A 24,996-nucleotide genomic window follows, 5' to 3' on the forward strand; every position below is an offset into this window, starting at 1 on the left:
AGACAGAGAAGAGGACCAAGAACTCCAAATTAAAATGTTGGGGCGAAGAAGAAGCAAAAAGATTTTGACAGCAAAACCACTGAGGCAAGGGAAAAGCAAGAGAGTTCTGTGTCCTGGAAACCAAGTGCTGAATGTGTCTCCAGAGAGAGTTGGTGATCAAATGTGATCAGATAAAAACATGATAAAGCAAGTAAGACAACTGAAAATTGACCTTTACATTTAAAAGAGCAGGTTTTTGTTGGAGTGCTTGGAATAAAAACCTGTTTGGTGTGGGTTTAAGAGAGAATAGAAGATAAGTTTAGCAGCAAGTACAGACAGCTTTATAGTTTTGCTTCAAAGGGGAGCCAGGAAATAGGACAGAAACTGAAAGGGAAAGTGAAGACCAAAAAATGATAGCATGTTTGTACCCTGATTGAAATGAAATGGTAGAGAGTTGATAGTTGATGGTTTGAGAGAGGGAAGAATTGCTGGGGCCGGGCGCGGTGGCTCACGCTTGTAATCCCAGCACTTTGGGAGGCCGAGGCGGGCGGATCACGAGGTCAGGAGATCGAGACCACGGTGAAACCCCGTCTCTACTAAAAATACAAAAAAATTAGCCGGGCGTGGTGGCGGGCGCCTGTAGTCCCAGCTACTCGGAGAGGCTGAGGCAGGAGAATGGCGTGAACCCGGGAGGCGGAGCTTGCAGTGAGCCGAGACTGCGCCACTGCACTCCAGCCTGGGCGACAGAGCGAGACTCCGTCTCAAAAAAAAAAAAAAAAAAAAAAAAAGAATTGCTGGGGAAATATTCTGGAGTACATAAGTGCACAAGTGCAAAGCCTGGCTTTTGACAAGGGCAGGGATGGTTGATCTATGGGAACAAGTGGGAAGACAGAGTAGATGAATATCGATATTAGTAAATGGGTAGATAAGGTGATGAGATTCTTTGGGAGTTCTTTTCTGATTGCTTCAATTTTCTCAGGGAAGTTGGAGGTAAGGAATCAGCTGAGATTGAGGATGGGGAGTGAGAGAAAAGGTATGAAACAACTTAGGACATTGGGAGAGTGAATGAACAGGGGATGCTTAGTATAATTGCTTGGCAGTATTAAGGGCTCACTTGAATATGGTGGTGATTAATTTAAAGTGAAACCAGTTATCCTGGCTTTGTTTTTTGCTTGTGTGTGTGCTTTCTAGACCATGTACAGTTACATGGGTGCAAACCAGAGTAGGTAGAGAGTTAGATTTACCCAGAATGGTGGTTTTAACAAATTGAGAGAAGGGCAAGGGAGACAGGTATATATGCATGGGCATGATGACAATGATTGACCATTCAATTTAAGTTGGGTAAGGAGAGTGAACCTTAAGAAGGGTGAAGGACAGAGGGCTGAGGGACAGCATAAAGGTCAATAGATTGGAGATCTAAGAGATTAAAATAATAGAAGTAGGCTAGAAAGATAGGATATAGAGATGAGAGAGTGGGGAAAGACAAGGTTTTAATTTTGCAAATGAGTAGCTGAGATAGAGTGGAGAGCAAGATCATTGCAAGGTCTCACTACTTAGCACTCAAGTAGAAGAAAAAAAAAGATCACTGAAAGAGTGAAGTTGAGAAAATGAGAGGGAGGGTGGGGGTGGATTACCAACAAGCATATGAAAATCCCTAAGAATTAAAACAGGAGTATCACTGGAGGGAGTGACATTGAGACAGGAGCTAAAATCATCAAGAAATAAGAGAAAATGAATTGGGCATTGGTAGTTAAAAGCAACACATAGGATCATATAGATAGTGCTATAATCTGATGCCATGAGGTTCAAAGCTGGGGGTTTTAGCGAGGAGGAAAGAAGAATGGTCTGAAAACAAAACAAAAAATGAGGATAACTACCCCACTTCAGGCTCAGCAGTGTGAGGGCTGTGGGAGACAAGCTGCCACCTTTTGAAAAGGATGCGGGGGAGGCAGTCCTTTTAGAGAAACTCTGGTTTGTTAGAGTAAGATTGTTGAAGATACAGGGAATTTTGTAGATCATGGGCAGTGAATTATAGAGGAGACAGTGGAAGGGTTACAGAAGTTTGGGAGAGATGGGAAGACAGAATAGGAACATACAGAACTGCATGGAAATTAGCATGGAGAGTGGCCTAGAATCCAGGGGTTCTTGGATGATTGACACAGGCTGGGATAAAAGGTTAATGATAGAAGTTCCAGTAAGTGTAAGGCAGACAGTAGTAGTGAGCGTGTGAGTGGGTGGGTAGGGAGGGGCGAATTTTGGGGGCTTCCTCTTCACCTTGAAGGAGATGTATTCTCAGAGTATAGGCTTTTTCACATCCTCATGAGCATATTATTGCTCACTAATGGGATTAATGTGCTAGTTCTCTGGGTTATGTGCATTTTGACAAGGACCTTTTGGGGATAATGTCACAAACCTCCTCAGAACAGTGCAAACTTCTAATAGCGAGCAGTGTCATTGTAGTGCTCTAAAAATTTTGATTTTGGGCAAAGTGATCAGAGCTTAGGTGAGAGCCAGGGTTTGACCAACATTCTGTGGAAGGTCGGGCCTGATAAGGCATACTCCTTTGGCCACCAAGAGGGCTCAGCTGCAGGGGAGAGGCAGATTAGAAACAGCTGAAGGCTTGTTGGGCGTGCTGGCTTAGACCACGCCTATACTTTCTGCTTTATTTTTCCTTTCGTAACTCACAGATGCCATCAATGTTGGTTTGTTTAACTTGGCAAACAATAACCATCATCAAAAAATTAAAACATCATTTTCCTCCAGGTATATTACTGTGATTAATGAGATAATTCCCCAGAGGTGGGGTAGTCAGGAAGCAGTCATTTCCCAATTGGCTGGCATGTGCTCAGCACCACAAGTCTGGCAACACTGTTTGGTGCTGCCTCCTTATGCCCATCAGGTAATGCTGGGGTAAAAGTACCCAAGGAAAGGGCTTAGAAAGACAAATGGCCTTTTCTGCCACCAGATGGCACCAACTGGCATTGAGAATCAAGTAACATCCAGTATGTCCTAAGGTCTTCTGTCCTAAACAGACTAGCTCTGTAATTCTTTGACCATAATACTATTAGGATGATGGAACAAACAAATTGATTTTACCAATGCTGAGGTCCCTCAGGCTCCCACGAAACCTGGCTTAAGAGGAGCTGCTTCTCCTTTACAAGCTCTGTTGGCTCACTGCTTGCCACTCCAGGCTGGCCCTGTGGCCTTGTGCCGGGCCCGAGTGACATTTCGACTCTGGTCAATGAGAACACTGTGGGCCTCACACTCTTTTTAAGTTGCAAAATAAATAGATCTTTAAGGCATCGAGCAGATTTTGTGGATGTAGCTGAGAATATTTTTGTCTTTAAAAGAAAAAAAAAGAGGCAGAAGGAATCATCTCTTTGACTCTAACTTGCTCTCCGTTGCCTTCTGAATGTACCCTCAGAGATAAGAACAAGGAGGCCGGGCACGGTGGCTCACACCTGTAAACCCAGCACTTTGGGAGACTGAGGTGGGCAGATCACTTGAGGTCAGGAGTTTAAGACCCACCTGGCCAACATTGTGAAACCCCATCTCTATGAAAACAAAAATTAGCCGGGTGTGGTGGCAGCCACCTGTAGTCCCAGCTACTCTGGAGGCTGAGGCATGAGAATCACTTGAACCCGGGTGGCGGAGGTGGCAGTGAGCTGGGATTGTGCCACTGCACTCCAGCCTGGGTGACAGAGCCAGACTCCATCTCAGAAAACAAAATAAAAAAAAAGAGAGAAGGGAATATAACCCCTAAAAGCCTGAGAGGCTAATTTTTTGATAATGTTATGTGGAACATCAAAATACTTTGTTAGTAGCTGTTTTGAGAGGCAGAACCCACATTAGTGACTTCTTGGTTACTGCCTTGCAGATCCTTAAGTCTCTTTGGTCTTCTGCGGCTTGCTTAGGCGTTCTTTATTATCTACTTATGGCTCATGTTCATGAGGTTCATTGAAGATGTGAACTGGGGCTGAAAATTGGGATGTGACATAATGTACAATAAAGTTTGATTTGATTAAAAACCGAGTATGGGAGTAGGAGTTTATAGTGTTGACTCATCCAATAGCCTGCTACCTAGTCTGATCTTAATATGTTGACAGTATTTAGATTCAATAGTAACTTGTAGCATCAAAAACAATAACAAAAATATATACAGATGGTCCCTGACATACAATGGTTCAACTTGGAATTATTCTTTTGTCCCCTCTATGTATTTTCAAACAGCCTGGCTTCAAGCTCACTAATTCTTTCTTCTGCTTGATCAATTCTGCTAAGAGCCTCTGATGGATGCATCTTTCAGTATGTCAATGGCGTTTTTCAACTCCAGAATTTCTGCTTGATTCTTTTTAATTATTTCAATTTCTTTGTTAAATTTATTTGATAGAATTCTGAATTCTCCCTTTCTGTGTTATCTTGAATTTTTTTGAATTTCCTCAAAACAGCTATTTTGAATTCCTTGTCTGAAAGGTCACATATCTCTGTCTCTTCAATATTGGTCACTGATGTCTTATTTAGTTTGTTTGGTAAGGTCATGTTTTCCTGGATGGTCCTGTACTTGTGGACACTTGTTAGTGTCTGGTCTGGCCTTGTTTGTATGTCTGGTCTGGCCTTGTTTGTACCTGTCCTTCTTGGGAATGTTTTCCAGGTATTTGAAGGGACTTGGGTGTTATGATCTAAGTTGTTGGCCACTGCAGCCATATCAGCACTAAAGGGTACCCCAAGCCCAGTAACGCTGTGGCTCTTGCAGACTCATACAGGTACCAGCTTGGTGGTCCTAGATAATATCCAGAATAATTCTCTGGATTACCAGGCAGAGACTCTTGTTCTCCTCCTTTACTTTTCCCCAAAGAAACAGAGTCTCTCTTTCTGTGCTGAGCCGACTGGAGCTAGGGGAGGGGTGACACAGACACCCCTGTGGCCACCACTACTGGGACTGCCCTGGGTCAGACCTGAAGCCAGCATAGCACTGGGTCTTGCCCAAGGCCCACTGTAACTATTACCTGGCTACCATCTATGTTCGCTCAAGGCCCTAGGGCGCTACAGTCAGCAGGTGGCAAAACCAGCAAAGCTGTGTCCTTTCCTTCAGGGGCTCAAGTTCCCCTGGGCCTTGGGTGAGTCCAGAGATGCTGTCTGGGAGTCAGGGCCTGGAGTTGGAAACTTTAGAAATCTACCTGGCGTTGTATTCTACTGTGGCTGACCTGGCACCTGAACCACTGAAGTCCTTCCCACCCTTTCCTGCCCTTCCCCAGGCAAAGGAGTTTCTCCTCATGTCCAACACCACCACAGGCCCATGAGGAGTACTGCCGGGATACCACCAATGTTCACTTAAGACCCAAGAGCTCTTCTGCCAGCATGTGTTTGATGCTGCCAGGAAAGTGACTTACCCTTCAGGGCAGTGGGCTCCTCTCTGGCCCAGAATAGGTCCAGAGATGCCATCCAAGAGCCAAGGACTGGAATCAGGGACCCAAAGAGCTGGCTTGGTGCTGTTTCTCACTGTGGCTAAGCTGGTACCTAAGCTCAAGACAGAGTCCCCTTTATTCTTCCCTCTGTTCTTCTCAAGTAGAAGTGTTCTCTCCTCGTAGCCACCAGACCTGTGAAAGTGCTGGGTCACATCTGAAGCCAGTGCATTTCGGAGTCTCAGCTGAGGCCCATGGTATGTACTACTTGGCTACTGCTACTGATTTTTCAGGGTCCAAAGGCTCTTTATTCAGCATGTGATGAAATCTGCCAAGACTGGGTCCTTCCCTGCAAGGCAGTGAGTTCCCTTTTGGCCCAGGGTATATCTAGAAATGTCATCCAAGAGCTAGGGCCTGCAATGGGTGCCTCAGGATTGTGCCCAGTACCCTATCCTACTCTGGCTGAACTGGTATCCAAGTTGCAAGACAAAGTCCTTTTCATTCTTCCCTCTTCTCTCCTCAAGCAAAGGAAGGAGTCCCTTCTGGAGCCAAAAGCTGTGTTGCCTGGGGTTGGGGGAGGGGTGCTGTAAGCACTTACTTAGCCATCCTGGCTGGTGTCTTACTAGATCATGTGCTCCCCAGTCCACTGGCTCAGAGCCCAGCATAGCACTAGGACTTGCCTGGGTATTGCAGTTGTTGTGGCCCAGACAGGCTTTCAAGTTTATTTAGGACCTCAGAGCACTTTAGCGGATGGTGGTGGAGGTAGTCAAAACTCAGTTTCTGAAACCTGGGATGGGCAATTCTCCTCTGGCTAGGGGTGGTCTAAATGGTGCCTCCATTGGCAACAGCTAAGTTCTGCCCAGTATTGGCAGCACTGAATTCTAGAGTCCCACAATTGCTGTGCCCTCCCTCCAAGTGCACAGATTCTGTCTCTACACTATGTGGCTGCTGCCAGGGGATGGGGGAGGGGTGGTGTCAGCAATTCAAGATTGTCTTTCTTACCTTCTTCAGTGCTTCTTTCAGCAATACGAAGTTAAAACCACGTACTGTGATCACTTTGTGATCACTGATTTTTGGTTCTTATGAAGGTGATTTTTGTGTAGATAGTTGTTAAATTTGATGTTCGTGCATGGAGAACAATCAGTGGAGGCTTCTGTTTGGCCATCTTGCTCTGTGTCCTCCCCAACTTAGGAGTTTTTTACTTTATCATGGGTTCATTAGGGTATTGCATGCATTTTTGACTTACAATATTTTCAACTTGTGGTGGTTTATTGAGATGTAACCCTATCATAAGTCAAGGAGCACCTGTACTATGGTAATAGAGACAGCTAGTATATCCCTTTAAATAGGAAACATACAGTGTCATAAGCTCAATGTGATTTATTCAGATTTAGACCCTAGTAATTATAAAAGTCTATACAAGTTTTTTTTTCTTTCCCAGCAATCTTAACTTCCTGTGACTGAGGTTCATTGTTTTAAAATGCATTCACAGTTGAGAAGGTTTACTTCAGAATCTCAGGGAACTGCACTAAAGAATCTGGTATCAATTTTCTGAGGATTTAAAAAAATCATACTTAATGCTGAGTTATAAAAGATGTTGGCAAGTACAACATTTTTTTCAAACTATAGGATAAAGAGCATTGAAATTTATCATGCCCCAAACCCATTAAAATTATCTTCACCTGTAACTGAACATCAGCTGTTATTTCCTTACCTCCTTTTGGCTTTCAACTTCTAGGATGTCTGTTGAAACACCCCTCAATGTTTATGTGGCCTCCAAGGCATACAGACATTTACCAGGGAAACCCCATAAGGAAAGAATTGGAAGTTTCATTTATTTTTTTCCTACCTTTAGTTCTCTTTTTTCCATCTTTCAGATCTTTAGATGTTCTGAGTTTTTCTAACTGGAGACTGGGGAAACCTAGCTCCCCTCACTGTGGCCAGTGGAAGACTGCTGTGGAGAACCTGAATCCAAAGTGTTTTTTGTTAGGAGACAAAGTAAACAGGCCAGTTTACAGTTTCAATACCGGTATGCCTTTTTCTCTGCCAACACCTGTGTGATTTACATCTTGAATCATATAATTCCATTCAGAATGAAAAGTTCAGTTTCTGATTGGCTGAAATGAGTTCTAGTATTCCTTTCTTTATTAGAAGTCAAAATCACAATGTTCTGGAACATTAGCATGTGTTGGGTAAAGTTGATAACAGGATACTAAAACTCAGACAGCTGCTTCAGTACTGAAGTTAGAACAGTTCTCCCTAGAAAGACAACCAAACTTTTCTCTTATTGTAGCACTACATTGTAATTGCTTATTTAGCTATTTTGTAAGCCACTTTTATTCTGTTACTTCTCTGGTATTCCCAGGGTCCAGGATATTATCATGAATTCAACAAATGTTTGATGCATAAATAAAGGAATTAAAATATATAAGAAATATTATATTTACTAAAGGCATAATAGTTTGGCTCTTCCTATCTTGAGTTATGACCAACTCTGAAAAAGGGAGTAATTTTTCAACTCTATTAAACATAGCAGGGTGGAGGCGGAGGTAAGAAGAGTTGGGGAAGGGTACATTATGAAACATAGAAATACTATTTACTAAATACATATTAACAAATCTTAGCATAATTTAATTTTACCCCAAGCTGCCCCCATCCCTTTCCCCTGCCCTCTTTTTTCTTCCTGTAGAATGTAAGGAAGGGAACGCACTTCTTTGTTAAGGAAAACTGAGTAAGGTTGTCATTTCATTCTGTTATGACTGGAGTTTTTCCTTCTCATCGTTCCTCAGGTCAATTTAAGTTTTATACATCTAAACTGTGTAACACTGCATATAAAAATAAGTCCATGTTTAAGACAAAGTGGAAAAGTACCAAACACTTTTAAAAAATGAATTGAAGAAAACCTTCTCTTTGACAACTTTGGTTTTTATCTGGAGAGGTGGTATGAAATCATCTAGGTACATTTTTGTCTATTGGGATGAAGAATGCTATCCACTAAGAATATTGATTTAAAAATCAAATGCCTGGATTGGAGGGGAAGGAAAGCACAAAAGACTGCATGCTGTGTGCTATTTTGCATCAAGTCATCTCCTTCCTGCTGTACATGAGCTTCAGTTGATGCCTTGGTTTGGAGCCTTTGAACTTTCTTAGTTGTCAGTGATTTTAAATGGGAGTCACTGGACCGGGGATACAATTAAAATATTGTAACATGACATATGAACATTTTAAACCAAGAAACTGATTTTTCATTTTTGAGTGGAGAACTCAGTCCTTAAAAAAATTTGTGGTCCAAAGAAAGAGCATTACTAATGAGGACTCTCCCTTTTACAACTGGGGGTTCCTACCCACATCTTCCAAATACCTCCTTTGCCAGGGCTTGCCTAGGTCAGATGTGAAGTAAATAGAACTGATTAATGATTTTTTTGACTCTCCTGTCGTGTAGTTTTCTATCATCTTAATATGCTGAAGGGGAGCACATTCAGAAGTGATCTCATTTGAGAACGACTACTTTCAAGTTCTATTTTAGGCCACATAAATTTTCAAAAAATAAAGTTCTGAATTAAATCTTAAACCTTTAGGAAGGCTTCAGTTCACGTATTTGGTGGAATGTACTATATTACCTAAGTAATAAACATTTTATTTGGATACATCTTTGGGATGCTTGTTAAAAAATTATAGATTAAAATTTTAGTGTTAGAATTACCATTTGAGGATAGAGGAATAAAAAGTTCCCTTTTCCTTCAAACTTATATGGACTCCATTTTTCTAGTGCTTTAATGACATCATGAAGAGTCTTTTTTCTCAAGGTGGCAACATTTCCTTGCCTTGTACTTTTATTCTGAATGATGTGGTTTTTCTCCCTTGAATTTGCCATATAGAATTTATGAGGTTTATGTGTTTTAGCTCTACAGTTTCTTCTATGATCTTACATTTTATCTCCTATAAGAGTGTTTAGAAAAACAATAAAAATAGGAAGAAATATTTTGGTGCAATAATAAGTAAAAATGGGATTCCTGGAGGTGGATTGGAATTATTTAGTCTTCTGTGTTTTTTCTAGACATCCATAAATTTTCTTTTTCTTTTTCTTCTATTGGACAGAAATTTCACTTTAAGGTAGATTATTAGTCTCTACCAAAGACCATCTTAAATCACAATGCTTTAAGAACTTTTGAATTAACCTCCTTAGAGGAACACATAATATATTCACCTTACCTTGTTTTAGTTGAAACAAATTCTTTTTTACATTTAGAAAGAAACAGAACATACTTCATTTTTTATATAGAATAAACTTTGTTTTTATTATAGACATGGATGAAAAATAAAAGTTTTTATGTACATACGACATATAGTGCAAATGAAAAGCTTTTAAATACCACGGATAGACATGTTGTTGGAAACAAAAGGAGATGAATGATGGGGGTTAGGATGGTCGTCCTGGAACTGCAGGAGGGGGTCGCCTAGTAAAAACAAAACAAAACAAAACAAAATAACAAAAAGAAAGACACAGGTGCAGAGGAAGAAAACAATGTTTAAATTATAAAATAAACCCAAATAATAGCATGCAAAAATAGCTCACAAAAGTCAAATTCAAATCACACACAAAAACATGCAGACATGCAAAAGAAATGAAGGGACATCACATGGCTAAGTTAGCAGTTCCCAGGACCTTTCCTGGCTACTAGCAATGTTCTAGGTATAAGCCATTTGAGCTTACTCAAAAAGCTTCTTATTTTGCACCATGGAATGATAAATCCATGCACTCTTATTCAGGAGAACTGGGACTAGTCCCCGAGCCAAATACCTTTATAACTTGTATATTTGATTTTAAACCCTGATTTTTTGACACTCAGTTATTTCCAAAGATTTCAGTGAATGTTGTGAAATCTCCATAGGGGGAGAGGGAGTCGATGTAGCCAATGGCAGGTTAATTTTTTTAAGTGAGGTAAATTAGAAGGTGTCAAGGGATCAAATGAGCAACGTAATCACAATGCAGAGAATGCCAGAGGTTGATCTCAGAAAAAAAGGATTTGTAAATAAGAATTTGCTTCAGGTGAGTAGTCCTGGTGTGTAATAGCCTGGATTCAGGCCTAGGGAAACTAGGAGGCAAGGTCTGGTCCATGGCAACCCCAGGATTTTCTAGGATTTCCCTCTGTCTAAGAGCTAGGTATAACTGTAACTGTGATTTATTCTGAAGTGGGCCCAAGGTAAATGAAATCTGGTCTGCTGGATCTTTCTCCATTTCCCTAGGCTGGCTTGCATTACATCAGACCTATGGATAATGAAATGAGGGTCCAAGTTGTGCTTCATTTGACATCAGCCTTTCTTGTGTTCAGCAGGGAGATGATTTGCAGCTAGAGAAAATACAGTAAACTCTACATTGCAATGAACAGCTTTGTAAGTAGGAAAACAGCAGGCCAAATAAAGCTTTCCCTCTGGTTTCTGGCAGAAGTATACACTTTAATTTCCCTTTTCTAACCAAACCATTAATGAACTCAACATTATAGCAAGCTGTAGAATGGTGAGATTATCTCAAGACCCTACTCTCTTTGACTTCTTATCCAGGTGTTCAACAACATACTCACTTCCATCTTATTCTTGTTACACTTCAGTGAGTGGAGCAATGAAGTCTATAAAAAAAAAAAACAAAAACAGAAAAACTTGTTTTTCATTTTCTATGAGATGTTATTGGAGCCAAACTGACTGGTCTATTTCTGGGCAGTGGTAAAAAATGATCTTACCTTCCCCAAAGTCCAATATCAATTTTTCTTCAGTCCAGTTTAAGCTGACTACACTAAAGAGGCCTCCCATCCATTTAAATGATGGAGAACTTGTTATTGGTACCTAACCTTTCAACTTCAGGGCCGGGGCAGGGGCTAGGGGGTCTGCAAGGCTTTAGCTTTAGAGATCCAGGTAATGGGTATCCCTGGTGTTTTCATGAAGAAAGTGTAATTAAATTTCTGTCGAGCTCAATGAGATTTATCACCTGCCCAGAAAACAGAAACTATTTTCGAGTTCTGAAGGGGCTTTAGAACACTTTAATTACCTCAGCAGGGTGGGGAGATGGGCCATTAAACTGAACAGCAAGTCCACAGTGCTGAAGCGACATTCTGTTAGCATATGCCAAAACACTTTTCTGTTTGAGCTAGTTTGGTGTTCTGATCCAGAAACAGGATCAGAAACTTTATGTCTTGGAATATATTCCACTGACAGCTAGAATGTTTGCTTGAAACATCAGGGTGACATTTATATCCTCAGACAGCTTTTTCTTTTCATCTTCACTTTACTGTATCTACCCTTCCTGTCACTGGTGAAAAGGCATTGTTGTTGACGATACCATTTACTGGGTCAAAATTAGTTCTTTTGAGGATATGGGCAGTTGGGGTTTTTGCTCTTTCTTTTGCATAATTTTTATATTACTTATACAGTGCCGAAATGCTTAAAGGCAAGTGCTGCAAATATTTGGGCTTTTTATATGTAGAGCTACAAAGGTACCTCATACAATTGCCACTCCCATATGAAAGTTGCAGTACTAAATTGGAATACTGAGTTGCTAACAAATTCTTAAACTCGCCATCCTAGTATTCAACATATAAGCAAATTTACCTAATCAAGACTATAATTTCAGGTTATATTTTCTTAAGCATTCTGAAAAATAACTTCAAAGCAGCATGTTTTGGCCAAAACAGGTAAAGGAGATTGGAAAAGCTGTATCTGGGGCATGGGTATAATTTATATATAAAAGCCCCAATTATTAACAAGAATGATGGATTACCCACATTCTTTTGGCTCTATGTCAACGCTGCAATTTTGTCTTATGGTGACATTCCTCTGGCCAGATCTCTGAGGAGGTCTTCCTTATAGCTTTTTTCTTTCCTGTTAAAATCTCACAAAAAAGGCCAGGTGCAGTGGCTCATGCCTGTAATCCCAGCACTTTGGGAAGCTGAGGTGGGCGGATCACTTGAGGTCAGGAGTTTGAGACCAGCCTGGCCAACGTGGTGAAATGCCGTCTCTACTAAAAATGCAAAAATTAGCCAGGCATGATGGCACACGCCTGTAATCCTAGCTACTGGGGAGGCTGAGGCATGAGAATCACTTGAACTTGGGAGGCGGAGGTTGCAGTGAGCCAAGAGCACACCACTGCATTGCAGCCTGGGCGACAGACTGAGACTGTCTCAAAAAAAAAAAACTGACAAAAAATGCTCTGTTTGCTTTCTTTGCCCATCATTTAGGTAAGTTAATAACCCAGAGCAGTGAGTGAGCCTGAAGGCTTGGGAAAAGGAGGAAAGAAAGGCAATAGGAATAGGTATTCTTCAACATTCTTCTCTGATGATTAATCTTAAATCAACCTGGATCCCTTCCTTCACAATAATCTCGTGGAGGTAATTTGAAGAATCCCTTTTTTGGAGCATCATAGAGAAAAGGTAAGGTATAAAATTATCTGAATCCTACGTAAGTCTCATTAAGACTCAATGCATATATGTCTCTAAACTGCTTTTGTGCCACCTGTTCCAATGTGACTTTCCTCCTTAAGAGTCAGATACTCCTTTGACAAAGTACCAGAGCTCCAGATGAATTGCCCTTAGTTGAGAGCTCTTGTTGCTCTTACATTTGGTCATTTTCTTTTTTAAGAGATGGTGGGGTCCCATTCCGCTCCTCAGGCTAGAATGCAGTGGCACGATCACAGTTCACTGCAGTCTCAAACTCTAGGGCCCAAGTGATCCTCCTGCCTCAGCCTCCCCGGTAGCTGGAAATATAGGCATGAGCTGCCATGTCCAGCTAATTAAAACACAACAACTTTTTTTTTTTTTTTTTAAGAGATGAGGTCTTGCCGTGTTGCCCGTCCGGTCTCAAACTCTTGGGCTGAACTGATGCTCCTGCCTCAGCCTCTTGAGTAGTACATTTGATTTTATCATCCAACTTTTTGTTAGTGAGAGTCTGTACTGAGGAAATCACACTCAATGTCTTTTCCTTTGGCTTAAAGCCACTGAAGCAGTTTCCTAAGGCATGTGCCTCAGGACACCAGTTCTGTGAGATGTTCTATGGTCAAATAAGTCTGAGAAATATGTAGACATTACTCATCTCTTGGAGATTCACAATGCAGTCCGATTTTAAGGCTTCTGTGAAGTCTTTCAGTAAAGAAACATTTGATTTTTAGTCATTATTTCTCAAGCATATTTGGCCAAAAAACCCTTGGTGTATGTGTATGTAAAACTTATTAAGATTTCATGGAATGCACTTTGAGAAATTTTGAATTAAGTTTGTAGATTTAGCCAATATCTCTTGTATGTATTCTAATTATTAGGCTGCCATAATGTAAAATAATACTAGTAACAGGTCTGAAAAGTGGCTATGCCAGGTGTGTGTTGAAGTGCTTGGAAGCAAAGTTTGAGGTCAGTCTAAGCCAAATACCAAACACGTTTCTCAATATGAAATTTAAAGTTCCCATCAGAAAAACAAAAATCTTGGAAACAGTTTGAGCATATGTTTACACCAATGCCAGAGCTATTTAAAACACAAATGGAAAATTGCCAAATAGTTACAATAAGTTTCTTTGTTTTTGGAAATTACCTTTAGAAACTATTCTGAATATATGATTAACATACTTCAAAATCATGCAGTTAAAGCAAACAAACAGAACACAAGTGTACAGCATGATTCGCATCCGGAATCTGTCTTCCAGTAAGAAGCTTCCTTTGAAGGTATAGATAGATGTTCCACTCATGGAAAACGTATAGATATGAGAAAGAAATTCCACAGGAAAGAGTAAATTAACACAACAATCTGTGCAGTTCATCTTTTCACAATGAGCATGCCCTAATCGCAGAAAGAAAATAAACCAACATCTCTCTCCTCTTATTCCCTTCTTGTCTTCTGCATTTAGATGGCACAATCTGGGAATATGTCAATTGATAAGGGACTTGTCATCAAAACTCTTGTAATAGAGAGTCTTCCTCTATTCTCTGGAAACTCAAAATTAGGACAAAGTTGTGTCATTCTTTCATTTTCTGAATACATTCTCTTAAAACTGGGGAAACTGGGCCAGGTGCGGTGGCTCACATCTGTAATCCTAGCACTTTGGGAAGCCGAGGCGGGCGGATCACGAGGTCAAGAGATCAAGACCATCCTGGATAACATGGGGAAACCCCGTCTCTACTAAATTACAAAAAAATTTAGCCGGGTGTTGTGGTGGGCGCCTGTAGTCCCAGCTCCTTGGGAGGCTGAGGCAGGAGAATGGCATGAACCCAGGAGGCGGAGCTTGCAGTGAGCCGAGATAGTGCCACTGCACTTCAGCCTGGGAGAGAGCAAGACTCCGTCTCAAAAACAAACAAACAAAAAACTGGGGAAACTGAAAGGGGCAAATTCTCCTGTCTATGCCCAGTGAACAAATAACAGAGGCTAATTGTTGGGTCAGGAGCTCAAATATTTGCTATAAGAAATGCCTTCTGTGGACCTAACATTTGGGCACAGCATCTTTCCTCCTTCCACTTCCCAGAATTTTTAAAATACATGCTTCATTTTCAACAGCAAACTGTCATGGTGCTTCTTGGTAACTGTCACATCATACCCTCCTGCTAAGGTTTGTGTTCGTCAATCGATTCCAATAATGACATCACATCAGAAACACAATGTCTCCCACTCTCCTGCATTTGATTTATCCAATTTGTTCCCTTTAAAAATCCCATCTTTCTCCAAATTAATGACAGAAATGCAAAATGCTATCATTCTTTACTTTGGTAACTCTGGGACAATTTAATCAAAAGAGCTGTAAATATTTAGAAGAAGTCTCAGGTATTACTGAAAGGCATAGACATGACTCAAATATATACAAGAATGAGGAAAAGGGGTCCTTCAAATGTTATAATTTATTTCAGCTTCAGAAATACAGCTTCACATTTTCACAATAGGTACATGTGACCTTCAAGAATGATACAGGCTTTGAGATTTTTCTTCAAAAATTCCATTCTAAGAGTCCATATATCAGCATTAAGAAATCCTGAAAGTGCCAAGAAGACAGTGGAAAGTATCTGGCTCATGTTAATTAAAGAATCATCAGAGAAGACAAGATTTTACTTCTGTACATTCCTTCTTTAAACAAAGCAAAAGAAAAATTTGACCCAAAAAAGGGAAAGTAAAAATAGATAAGCAAGCAAGACAAAGGCTGTACATAGGAAATATAACACAAATCAAGTAGTAGTGGTGGAATTACTGGTTGGGGGGAATAATTTTTGACAAACTGGTAGCAGACAAGGCAAGAGGTTAGACAGAGTAATTTTTGTCATAATTTTGAAACATTTCATAATGATCGAAGTTTAAGGAATTCAAGAGTAAAAATTAAAAAGAGATTAATGAGTTGAGCCATGTGTGAAACCTCCAACCAGAGGTGAGAAGTCTCACCAATATACCAGTATGAACAGGTCTTAAGACAAACACTCCTCTTTGAGTTTTCTCTCTCTTGCTCTCACACATACACACACTCTTACGTATATACAAAGACACACACACACACACACACAAATAGCAGTGCATATGTTACATATGCTTCAAAAATATTCTTAAAGTTTCACCTACACAGTACCACATGTTTTTAAACATACCAATTAGACAGGATGAGTAGGAGTATCTAGAAGACATTTGAGCTTTTTAGAATGTATAATGAGTGATCTGGTGAACCAATAATCATTTCTCCAAAATCATCTAGATTCATTTACATTAAACTCTGAGCTCGCAGCTAGTAGTCTTCTAATTGAAATGATACAAAACTCATGGCTTAAGTCTCATACACTATCTTCTTTCATGAGTTCAACAGTTAGTTAGAGACCTATTATTAGGCTTTATTCTTCATTCTGAGGAGATTCCTGTCACTTTCAAATAATTATGCCATTTGCCAAATGAAAAATGTTTACCTGAAAAAGTGGAGACCTACCTCCAAGGTATTAGATAGCTTCTCCCTTATATTTTCAGCAAATTTACTCAGAAAAATCCACTACTTTAATGTTGCTATGTCCCTTTTTTTTTTACTTCTACCATGGAGGAAAAATGTCTATGTATATCAACTTAGCCTTTTAAGATTCAGCTCAGCAATCCAAAACTAATTTATAATTCCAATTAGAGATCTTAAAGATAGGTCTCCAGAGGTTTCACTTCTTACCCAAAAATACTGTCAAAGGTAATTCCTTCTTAGATAGAAGTGCTGTGGATTCAGATACAAATGTCTATGGACATTACCATGTTGTCATGGTAATTATGAGCTTTGTACCTCTCAAAATGACTACAATCTGGAGTTAGAAAATTTTGTATACCTCATATATGTTATGAGAAATGAACTGTTGTTACCACGTGTTATGGCAGATCATCCAAAGCTATCTGTTGTATTATCACAGTTTAAAAAATATCCTGATACCACACATACTAAGTACATGTATACATAGATATTTACAACCATACATATACATATATTTATATATATACACACAATGCACATACAATCACACTCATGCTTGTGGCATTTTAACGAGTATTTTTAGAACCTACCTATTCAAATGGACATAAAATACACATACAGAAACATACTTACTAGGTATATACCATATACACAGAGACACATGCATAGAAAATGTGTTTGTACACAGAAAACATCAACATTTATCACATACTGGTATTAGGTCTCATTTCATATTTGAGAATTATGGCTACAGTCTATACTAAAAAGTCACAAAATTAATCTATGTGACCAATTTTTAATTCTAAGTCCAGAAAGCTTATAGTTATATCACAGGAACTGGTTTCATTAATATACTTTAGAATAAAGTGAGTTTGTATTGGAACAAATAGGAAATTTGCTAATAAACAGACCCTACTGCTCGTCTATGTTATAAAACATGGCTAAAAGCAATATTCAGACGAGTAACCTTGGTAGATGTTTTTTAGAAATGCAATATACTTGTTCTAAATCAATACTATTTCAATAATCTGTCCATAATTGAGTAAATGGTTATTCCAATTAGTCAATACGCATGCAAGATTTAGCATGTGACAATAAAACTATATTTACCTATCAAATAAACATTTACAGTTTATTTTCCCAAATCCTAAAAACACTGATTTTTAAAATTATGCTAGACATGATAGAGCTACATCTATTGTGTTTACAATATCAGAGCAATCAGTTAAGAGGAAATTACACCAAAGATTAGAAATGGTATGGGAAACAGAAAGCTCATTAAGCTACATTCCCATCTTAAGGCCTGGTGTGCATGCTGTACGTCAAACTATGCACATCCTAGAGTTTCAGACTTCATTCAATATTGGCATCTCCTTTTAGCAGAATACAAACCCATTGGGAAATGAGATTCATACTAATAATATGATATAGTACTGCAGCAAATTAAAAATATTCTCCAATGTCACTGCTGAAATTCTAGGGTAGGCTGGGTTCTGTTAGAAATAACTTAGGAGTAAAGAACAAAAATGTACCCACAAAGGTAGACAATTGGGGAAATGCAACTGTGGGACTATAATCTAAAAGCAAGTGCCAAAGATGACAAATGCCATTGTTTATTACTGCCTAAGATCAGTGGAAAGAAAATTTGAAAAAAAAATCTCCAATTTTTTTTGACATGGTTTGTGCTGATCTAAGAACACACCAGTGGTTATTCATAATATTTTCCTTTAACAGAAGGAAAATTTTGAAATACAGCAAAACACAAAACCACATTTAGCACAAAGCCAAACCCTGAAGTATATAATCCGTTAGCTGCCTATTTTAGAGAATTCAAAGGAAGAAGCAAAGGGAATCCTAAAAACAAGAAGTTTTATAAAAAGATCTCACTGAAGATTATTTGTTTTACTATGGATGTTTGCTTAACAGTTTTCCATTTAGCTGAGACACTATTTTAAAAATGCAGTATGTATCTTGCACATTGGTTCCATTCACAAAGAGTTAACTTTTTTCCCCCAGTTTGGGGTTTGGGGTGAGATACGAGAGGATTTAGGATTGTGATGTTTTTATACAATCACTGGTAACCTTAAAAGTCGAAATGACCTTTATGTAAATCTTGTATTTTCTGATTTTTACCAATTATAAATGGGCTAGCTGTAAGCCTTTAGAATAATTTCAATACAATGGCACTCAACATGGCAAGTTCTCTTTTTAATAATGGTTAAAAGTTTTTACTTTATACTTTATGGGTATCTGCTCTGGGTATAAACTACACAGGAAATTAAAGTTAAGTTAACATACAAATCATGTTTGCTACTTTCAAAGGGAGACATTTCAGTTGGTGAAAGCTGATTTACTTCTGTAGAATATGAAATAGTGTCATGGGACACCCCTACTCAGTGAATACTTGCTCTGCTGTCTGGGAACAGTTAGCACACAAAATTCCAGTTGGCTTCTGGCTGTTTCCTACATGTGAATCATCTGGTCCTAGGTAGTCCAAAACTTAGCCTCAAGACTGAACTATTAACCCCCAGGCTAAACTGTTCTGGTAAATTTTAGAAATCTTAAGAAATTACAAATTTGCTGTAGATTTCAACATTTCAATACCCTTTTCTGGAGGGACCTGGATAGGGACTTTGAAATACTACAACTGTAAAAGTGTGAGCTCTGCTCTTATCCCATGTCATTTCTACTGACTTCATTTCAGGAACCATTCTTTAAATGTGATTATCCCATAGCCTCAAGATTTATTAAGAAAGCCTAGAATGGATATAAAGTTACACCGAACCTGTTTCAAAGGTAGGATAAATTCTTACATAACAAGATTACAAATTAGCACGTGAAGAGTGAATTTTTTTTCTCCAACCAAAATAATAATAGTAAAACTGGAGTTAGTATCAAAGTGTAGTTAGCTATGCCAAAAATTAGAGCAAATAGAAAAGTAAACATTCTCCATGTCAGCCTTCAGTATAACCTACCATGAGGTGAATATAAGTAAAGAAAGAAATTATATTTTTCCCAACACTTCTAGAGATGTGATATTTTGCTTCTTCCTTGAACTCTGAAACTAATTAGCCAAATTTATTGACTGATTAACAAAAAAAGAAGCTTTTATTCACTGTTGCATATGCTTCTAGCATGAAGCAAAACACTGGAATGAGGAGAAGCTCTTTAGAGCAAACAGTGCAGACTTTTCCTTTGCAAACTACCTCGTGCTTCTGGAAAAGTTTATTCTTAAGGAGTCCTAATTTTAAAAAATCACTTCCTAGCAGTCTTATGAAATAAAAAGGAAGAAAAGAGGAGCTAAATAGGCAATTATGGAGTAGGTAGTAGCATTAATGGTAGACAACAGAATTACTGTCATCCTAAACAGAATGTGGGAAAAGAAATATGTATGGCTTAGGTCTAAGCCCACTATCTCATATCTGAAGAATTATATTTAATGAGCTACCTGGTAGATAGCCTAGAAAACTTGTCCAAAGCAATTTCAGATATATGCCATGGTAGGCAAATGATCCCCAAAGTATAGGGCTGCTATACAAACCTACCTTGGTCAGTACAACATATAAAGCCTCTAAAGGTTAGCAGTTTTCGAGTCAAACCCCAAAGGTTTGACATACCATGAGCAATGAAGATGAGTGATGAATGCATTAGTAAAACTGGTTACTTGCCTACTGATGTATGTCCACACATGACTACTCATGATTTACTGCAACGGTTATCAAATATGTTGCTTTCGCATAATTCATTAGTGATTAATTGCCATGCCAGACACTTCGTTTAGTCTAACAGGGAGGATTCTAGTGGGCGGATTATGGTGGGACGAGTTGGTGATGGGGGTGGTCTCCGGCTAGAAAGAGAGAAAGAGAAAGGTAAAGAAACAAGTAGAATATCTAGCAGAACATTGTTCCAAGGACACTGAGAAAGAGCCATTACACACATGCTCATGCACATACAGGCCAGCAGAAGTGGTTACGATCTGTAATGATTTTAACATTGTCACCTTTCATTTATCTAGTAGTTTTAATGAAAATTACGTCTTTTTTCATATGCAAATCTTTCTCAAAACTGAAGTCATTCCTTCCAATACTAATAAGAAATATGAAACTATTTGAAAGCCATCTGAAACATACTGCACATATCTTAGCCAATAGAATATAATAATTACATAGAATGAACTCAGGAACTAATAAGGTATATTGTTTCAGACAATGATGGCTTTTGAATTTTTATTTCTCACATATAATTTTCCTTTTCTTTTTCTTTCTTTCAGGATATTAATTATCACTTCTCATTGCCTTTATAACTTTCTCCAATTTGTTCTATATTATGCTTGTAATTTGTAGAGCACTAAAAATCAGAAAAGCAAGTCTTTAGAGTTCTCTGTAGCAAGTGTAAATAGGCTTAGTGTGAGTGCCTATTTAAATTGCAGGAGCTCTAGTTCCTGTTTTGAGTCTTAAAGACTTTAGTATTGGTAATAGTAGTATTACTCACTTTCTAGTTGGTAATGATGTTTCTGGTAGCTGAGTTTACTGAGCAAACATACTTTAGATAATGAAATATTACTGTATTTGAGAGTCTCTACATTACTAAGTAATGTTATTTATTACTTATTATTATTTATTCCTGAAGCTTCTACATTTATTTCCTAAATATATTAATAAGTTTTTTTAGTGTATTTGTGTACTTGACTTCATATGTGGTATCTTGGGTAGTCATTTTTATACCCCCTCAAATCTGACAAAGTCTACAAATTGAAATGTTTCTTTTTGATAAAACTCTGCAACTGATTTTTTCAGAAAGACTCCGTCTGGAATTATAGTCATAAAATTTTCTTCTGTATTAGAAACCCTAAATTGATCAAATTGAATGTCCTTTCTCAGGTATGAAGAAGTGAAGTTAGAACAATTTAAGAAAGCTATTATGAAATGTTGAAAAATCATGGAACTATAAAATTAAATTACATGATCAAGGAACAATCAAAGCAGAAGAGACATTGTTGATTAATAGTGAAAATGTTAACTATTTAGGCACAAACTCATAGATATTAGTAGAGTTCCTTTTACCTCATGCACTTGAAAAATGTTTAAGAGGCTTTAAAGGAAATCTTTCTTTGGGGAGGTTCAAAGCACTGGAATTACAGGTGTGAGCCATGGTACCCAGCCTTATTTTCACTTAAAATGGCCATATATGTTTAACTGATGTCCTGAATCTTGAATCTGCATAATTTTCTTCTTTGATATGAAGTTTCTGAAGGCCACAGGTCACACCCACTTAATTTGTTTCATACAGTGTTTAGCATGGTGTTACATGCAATTACATTCTCAATGTCATTTTGGTCATCTTCTGAGACTACTAACTAATCGTTCAAGACTTACTTCAGTGAAGCCTTCCCTGACCTGCCTTCCCCTCTTCCTGATACAGTTGTTTGTATAGCATCTCAATAAATCTCTATTATTAGTCATCACACTGAACTCTAATTAGGCTTATATGTTATCTTCACTGATTAGAAATGAGCTGTCTCTTAATCATCTTCATGTAACTGTAGTATCTAGCTCACTGCTTGTCATTCAGTCACTGAATGTTTGATAACTGAATGAATGAAAGTTCCTCCTAGAATCAAGAAATAACTAATGAATGCTTGTGATATCCATTGGTCTTACAAATACAAGGATATTTGTGAGTAAATCATGGCCATGGCAAAAAAAAAAAAAAAAAAAGTAGCTAAAGTGACATGCAGGATTGAGATCCTTGGTGACTCTAAAGTATCTAACTGCTCAGTTCTTTAGTAGATATTTGGAATAAATACCAAATAATAAGCCCCCTGCCCTCAGGGAGTTTGACAAATAATCATGTAACCTATGGAAATGTATTCTTAGCAATTAACCAGTTGGCTGGTAGGAGGAGAGAACTGGCCAGAATTTGAACTTTAAGGAGGGAAATTCTACCAGAAGTTTTGATAATGGAATTAATTAGGTGATTTCATTAAATAAAAAGTTGATTTTAGGCTACAAATTCAGTGAGAAGTAGGATACAGCATGGCATGATGGATTGGAAATCATTTCATGAATATGTGATAGCTTGGAATAAAGGCTTGTAGCTAAGAGAGAAAGGAATGAAACTGACTTCTCTTGATCCTTTTGTTCTTGGCTTAACTGTTATTCTTCAGTCCTTCTGGACCATCCCATAGTTTTCCCGACTTCCTCTGCCTTCCTCTATTACTTCATGTTTGTGTTTCTCATAGCACGTAACCCTACTTGTGATTATGTATTTATTTACTAGATTATTACCACTGTCCTCCAAATAGATTCAAAATTCCTTGAGAAAAGAAACCACATATTTTGCATTTATTATATGTATTCAGCATTTAGTACAATGTGATTAGAAAGCAGTGGTTAAGTATTTGTTGAATAATGGACAAATGAAGAAATGACTGAAAAGTGCCTAAACAAGATGTTTAGCCAGGCTAGAGTTTAGGCTAGATCAAGGTGAGTAGGTCTAGTGAGGCCAAGGATGCTACACTTTTAAGGCATTTGTCAGAAGCTTATGTTTGAGATACTATGTTTACATAAAGAGTCCTGGATCTGAAGTTAGAAAATGTGGATTCTAGCTCCAGTTGCCAAATTGTACAATCAGACTAGATGATCTATGTCAAGACTTCTAGTTATATATTGCGTAGATTATTTATTGAGCATCTGATATGTGGACTGCCTCATGCTACATAACTTTAAAGAGCTCAGCATCTATTCAGAATGGAAGATGAGTGGAATAAAACAAATTTGCAAGTAGCTTTATTATAGTACTCCATTTTAAGTGGAAAAATGGGGCAAAATTTTGTAATTCGGAGTCTGAGAATACACTCTGGGAAGTCTGAAAATACAATAATGTGGTCAAAGTGATGGCAAACATGATTGTAACTGCTGCATATAAAACTTGGAAGTAAGTGAATGTGGGTCTATAATGAGTGAAATTGGAACTTAAATGATGGCGATTGAAGGGAAAAATTCAATGGTATGGATAGAGAATAGAAAGACTTAAGTACTCTTATGGCACAGTAAATTCTCATTAATATCTGCTTTAATCCTTGGACCATGTGGCTGGGACAAGAGGACAACAGTAGTAGGCAATTGCAGAAAGAAGTCAAGACAGGAGATGAGGAGAACATATGGTTCTGCTATGTGCCAGGTCTATTGTTAGTCTTATTCACTACCATATCCCATAACTTAGCATGGCCTGTGGTTCATAGTATTGTATTTTTTTCCAAATAAATCAGTCAATCAAGATAACTTATTCATTATCAGCTCTTTAAGGATGTCCCTAGGGACATGCATTTAATAGGCACTGCATAGCTAGATGGTGAATTAATAATTAAAATAATAAAAGATAAAATGTTCATGTTCTCTCAAAGTAACTATGATATCTTGGAAATATGCCTAGTTTCAGTTAAAGGAAACCATGTATGTACTTAGTAATTAAAAATCCTAAATAGCTCCTCACTAACCCTTGCAGAAGAAATAAACATTTTATTTATTTTTTTCTAAAACAGTAACAACAAAAATCTGTATATACAACTGTACTAGAAAGCAATTCAGGGTGAATTTTCTTAATATGCAATGCTAAGATGTTTGCCAACTTCAACACCAGAAAACATTTAAAGTTTACTGTTAAAGTTCATTTCATTGGTGCAGTTCCTAACCATTCAAAGAGTTTCCAAAGACATTCACCTCACAAGACAGTTTGTTTTGGGGAAAGCAAAGTTATTGTTTTGTACCAAATTTTCCTCAGTTGCTTTGTTTAGTGATGAGCTTCGTTGAGTAAGGCATTATATTGAAATGGAGCATCTTGTATCACTTAGTGTTTATTGAAACACTGTGTTGTATGTGGGCGGTTTATGGTTACATAGAAGAGCCATGTTTCTTCTTTCAAATCAAAGGGACAGAAGTAATACTTGAAGCTGTATTTGTAGCTGCAGGGATGGACTGTTTGCAGTATTGTGGACAATGACAAATTTTGTAAGAAAGTCAAATGCTCATGCAGGGTGGGTGGCATTGCGGGAGAGAAACTGGCTTTACCGATAAGAGAGAATAATGCATCATTGTTTTCTTGCCTTATTTTATTGTCTTTTAAGAACAGAAGAACTAAAATTTCATCTGCTCTTCTTTAGATTAGCTGGTCCTGAGTGTTCATGATATGAGGCCCATTTTAACAGGAGTTAAGGGAGACCTCAATAGGGCAAACTGCTTTGGTGTATCAGTTTGTGGGGTGGGTGTGAAAACCACCTTTCCTCTAGCTTCTTGCTTCCAGCTAGCATAATACTGATTTGTGAAATGGATTGGTCTTTCTGTCCTTGCCCTTATTTCTCCATAGGATGGGAAGTAGGAATTATCTGGCTGGTAAATTTGTAAGCCAGAATGGGCCTATGTCGTTCAGTCTTCTTCCTTTCCTATGCTTGCACTAAGATCTCATGACTTTCGGTGCAGAATTCTTTCTATTGGGCAGTTAGATTGATATGCTCTAGGCAGTGGTTCTCAAATTGGACCTTGCATCAGAGTTCCCTGGAAGCCTTGTCAAAACACAAGTTGCTGGGTACCACACAACATTTCTAATGTGGTGGGATATTTCTAACAAGTTCCCAGATGCTGCTGGTCCTGGGACTATGCTTTGAAACCACTGTTC

At 38.3% G+C, this 24,996-nt stretch overlaps 2 protein-coding genes across 5 annotated transcripts in view; both read right to left on the reverse strand.

The window, feature by feature from the left end:
- Nucleotides 1-7,619, reverse strand: part of CUNH1orf105 (chromosome unknown C1orf105 homolog) — a 49,558-nt gene extending 41,939 nt beyond the window's left edge. Inside the window, exon 1 of the mRNA XM_032160980.2 lies at nucleotides 7,231-7,619. Coding sequence (XP_032016871.1) covers nucleotides 7,231-7,251 — 21 coding nt within the window. The 5' untranslated portion in view covers nucleotides 7,252-7,619. The remainder of the gene's footprint in view (nucleotides 1-7,230) is intronic.
- A 2,018-nt stretch (nucleotides 7,620-9,637) lies between these two features.
- Nucleotides 9,638-24,996, reverse strand: part of DNM3 (dynamin 3) — a 604,830-nt gene continuing 589,471 nt past the window's right edge. For 2 of the 4 annotated variants that reach the window (XM_032160975.2, XM_032160971.2), the window contains one exon: nucleotides 15,227-20,170. In XM_032160975.2, the coding sequence (XP_032016866.1) occupies nucleotides 20,101-20,170 (70 nt within the window). In that variant the 3' untranslated portion in view covers nucleotides 15,227-20,100. Of the gene's footprint in view, nucleotides 9,839-15,226; nucleotides 20,171-24,996 lie in introns of those variants that run through there. The other 2 variants (XM_032160976.2, XM_058443293.1) reach the window with 2 other exon arrangements.

The sequence above is a fragment of the Hylobates moloch genome, unplaced genomic scaffold, assembly GCF_009828535.3.
Source record: "Hylobates moloch isolate HMO894 unplaced genomic scaffold, HMol_V3 SCAFFOLD_8, whole genome shotgun sequence".
NCBI lineage: Eukaryota > Metazoa > Chordata > Mammalia > Primates > Hylobatidae > Hylobates > Hylobates moloch.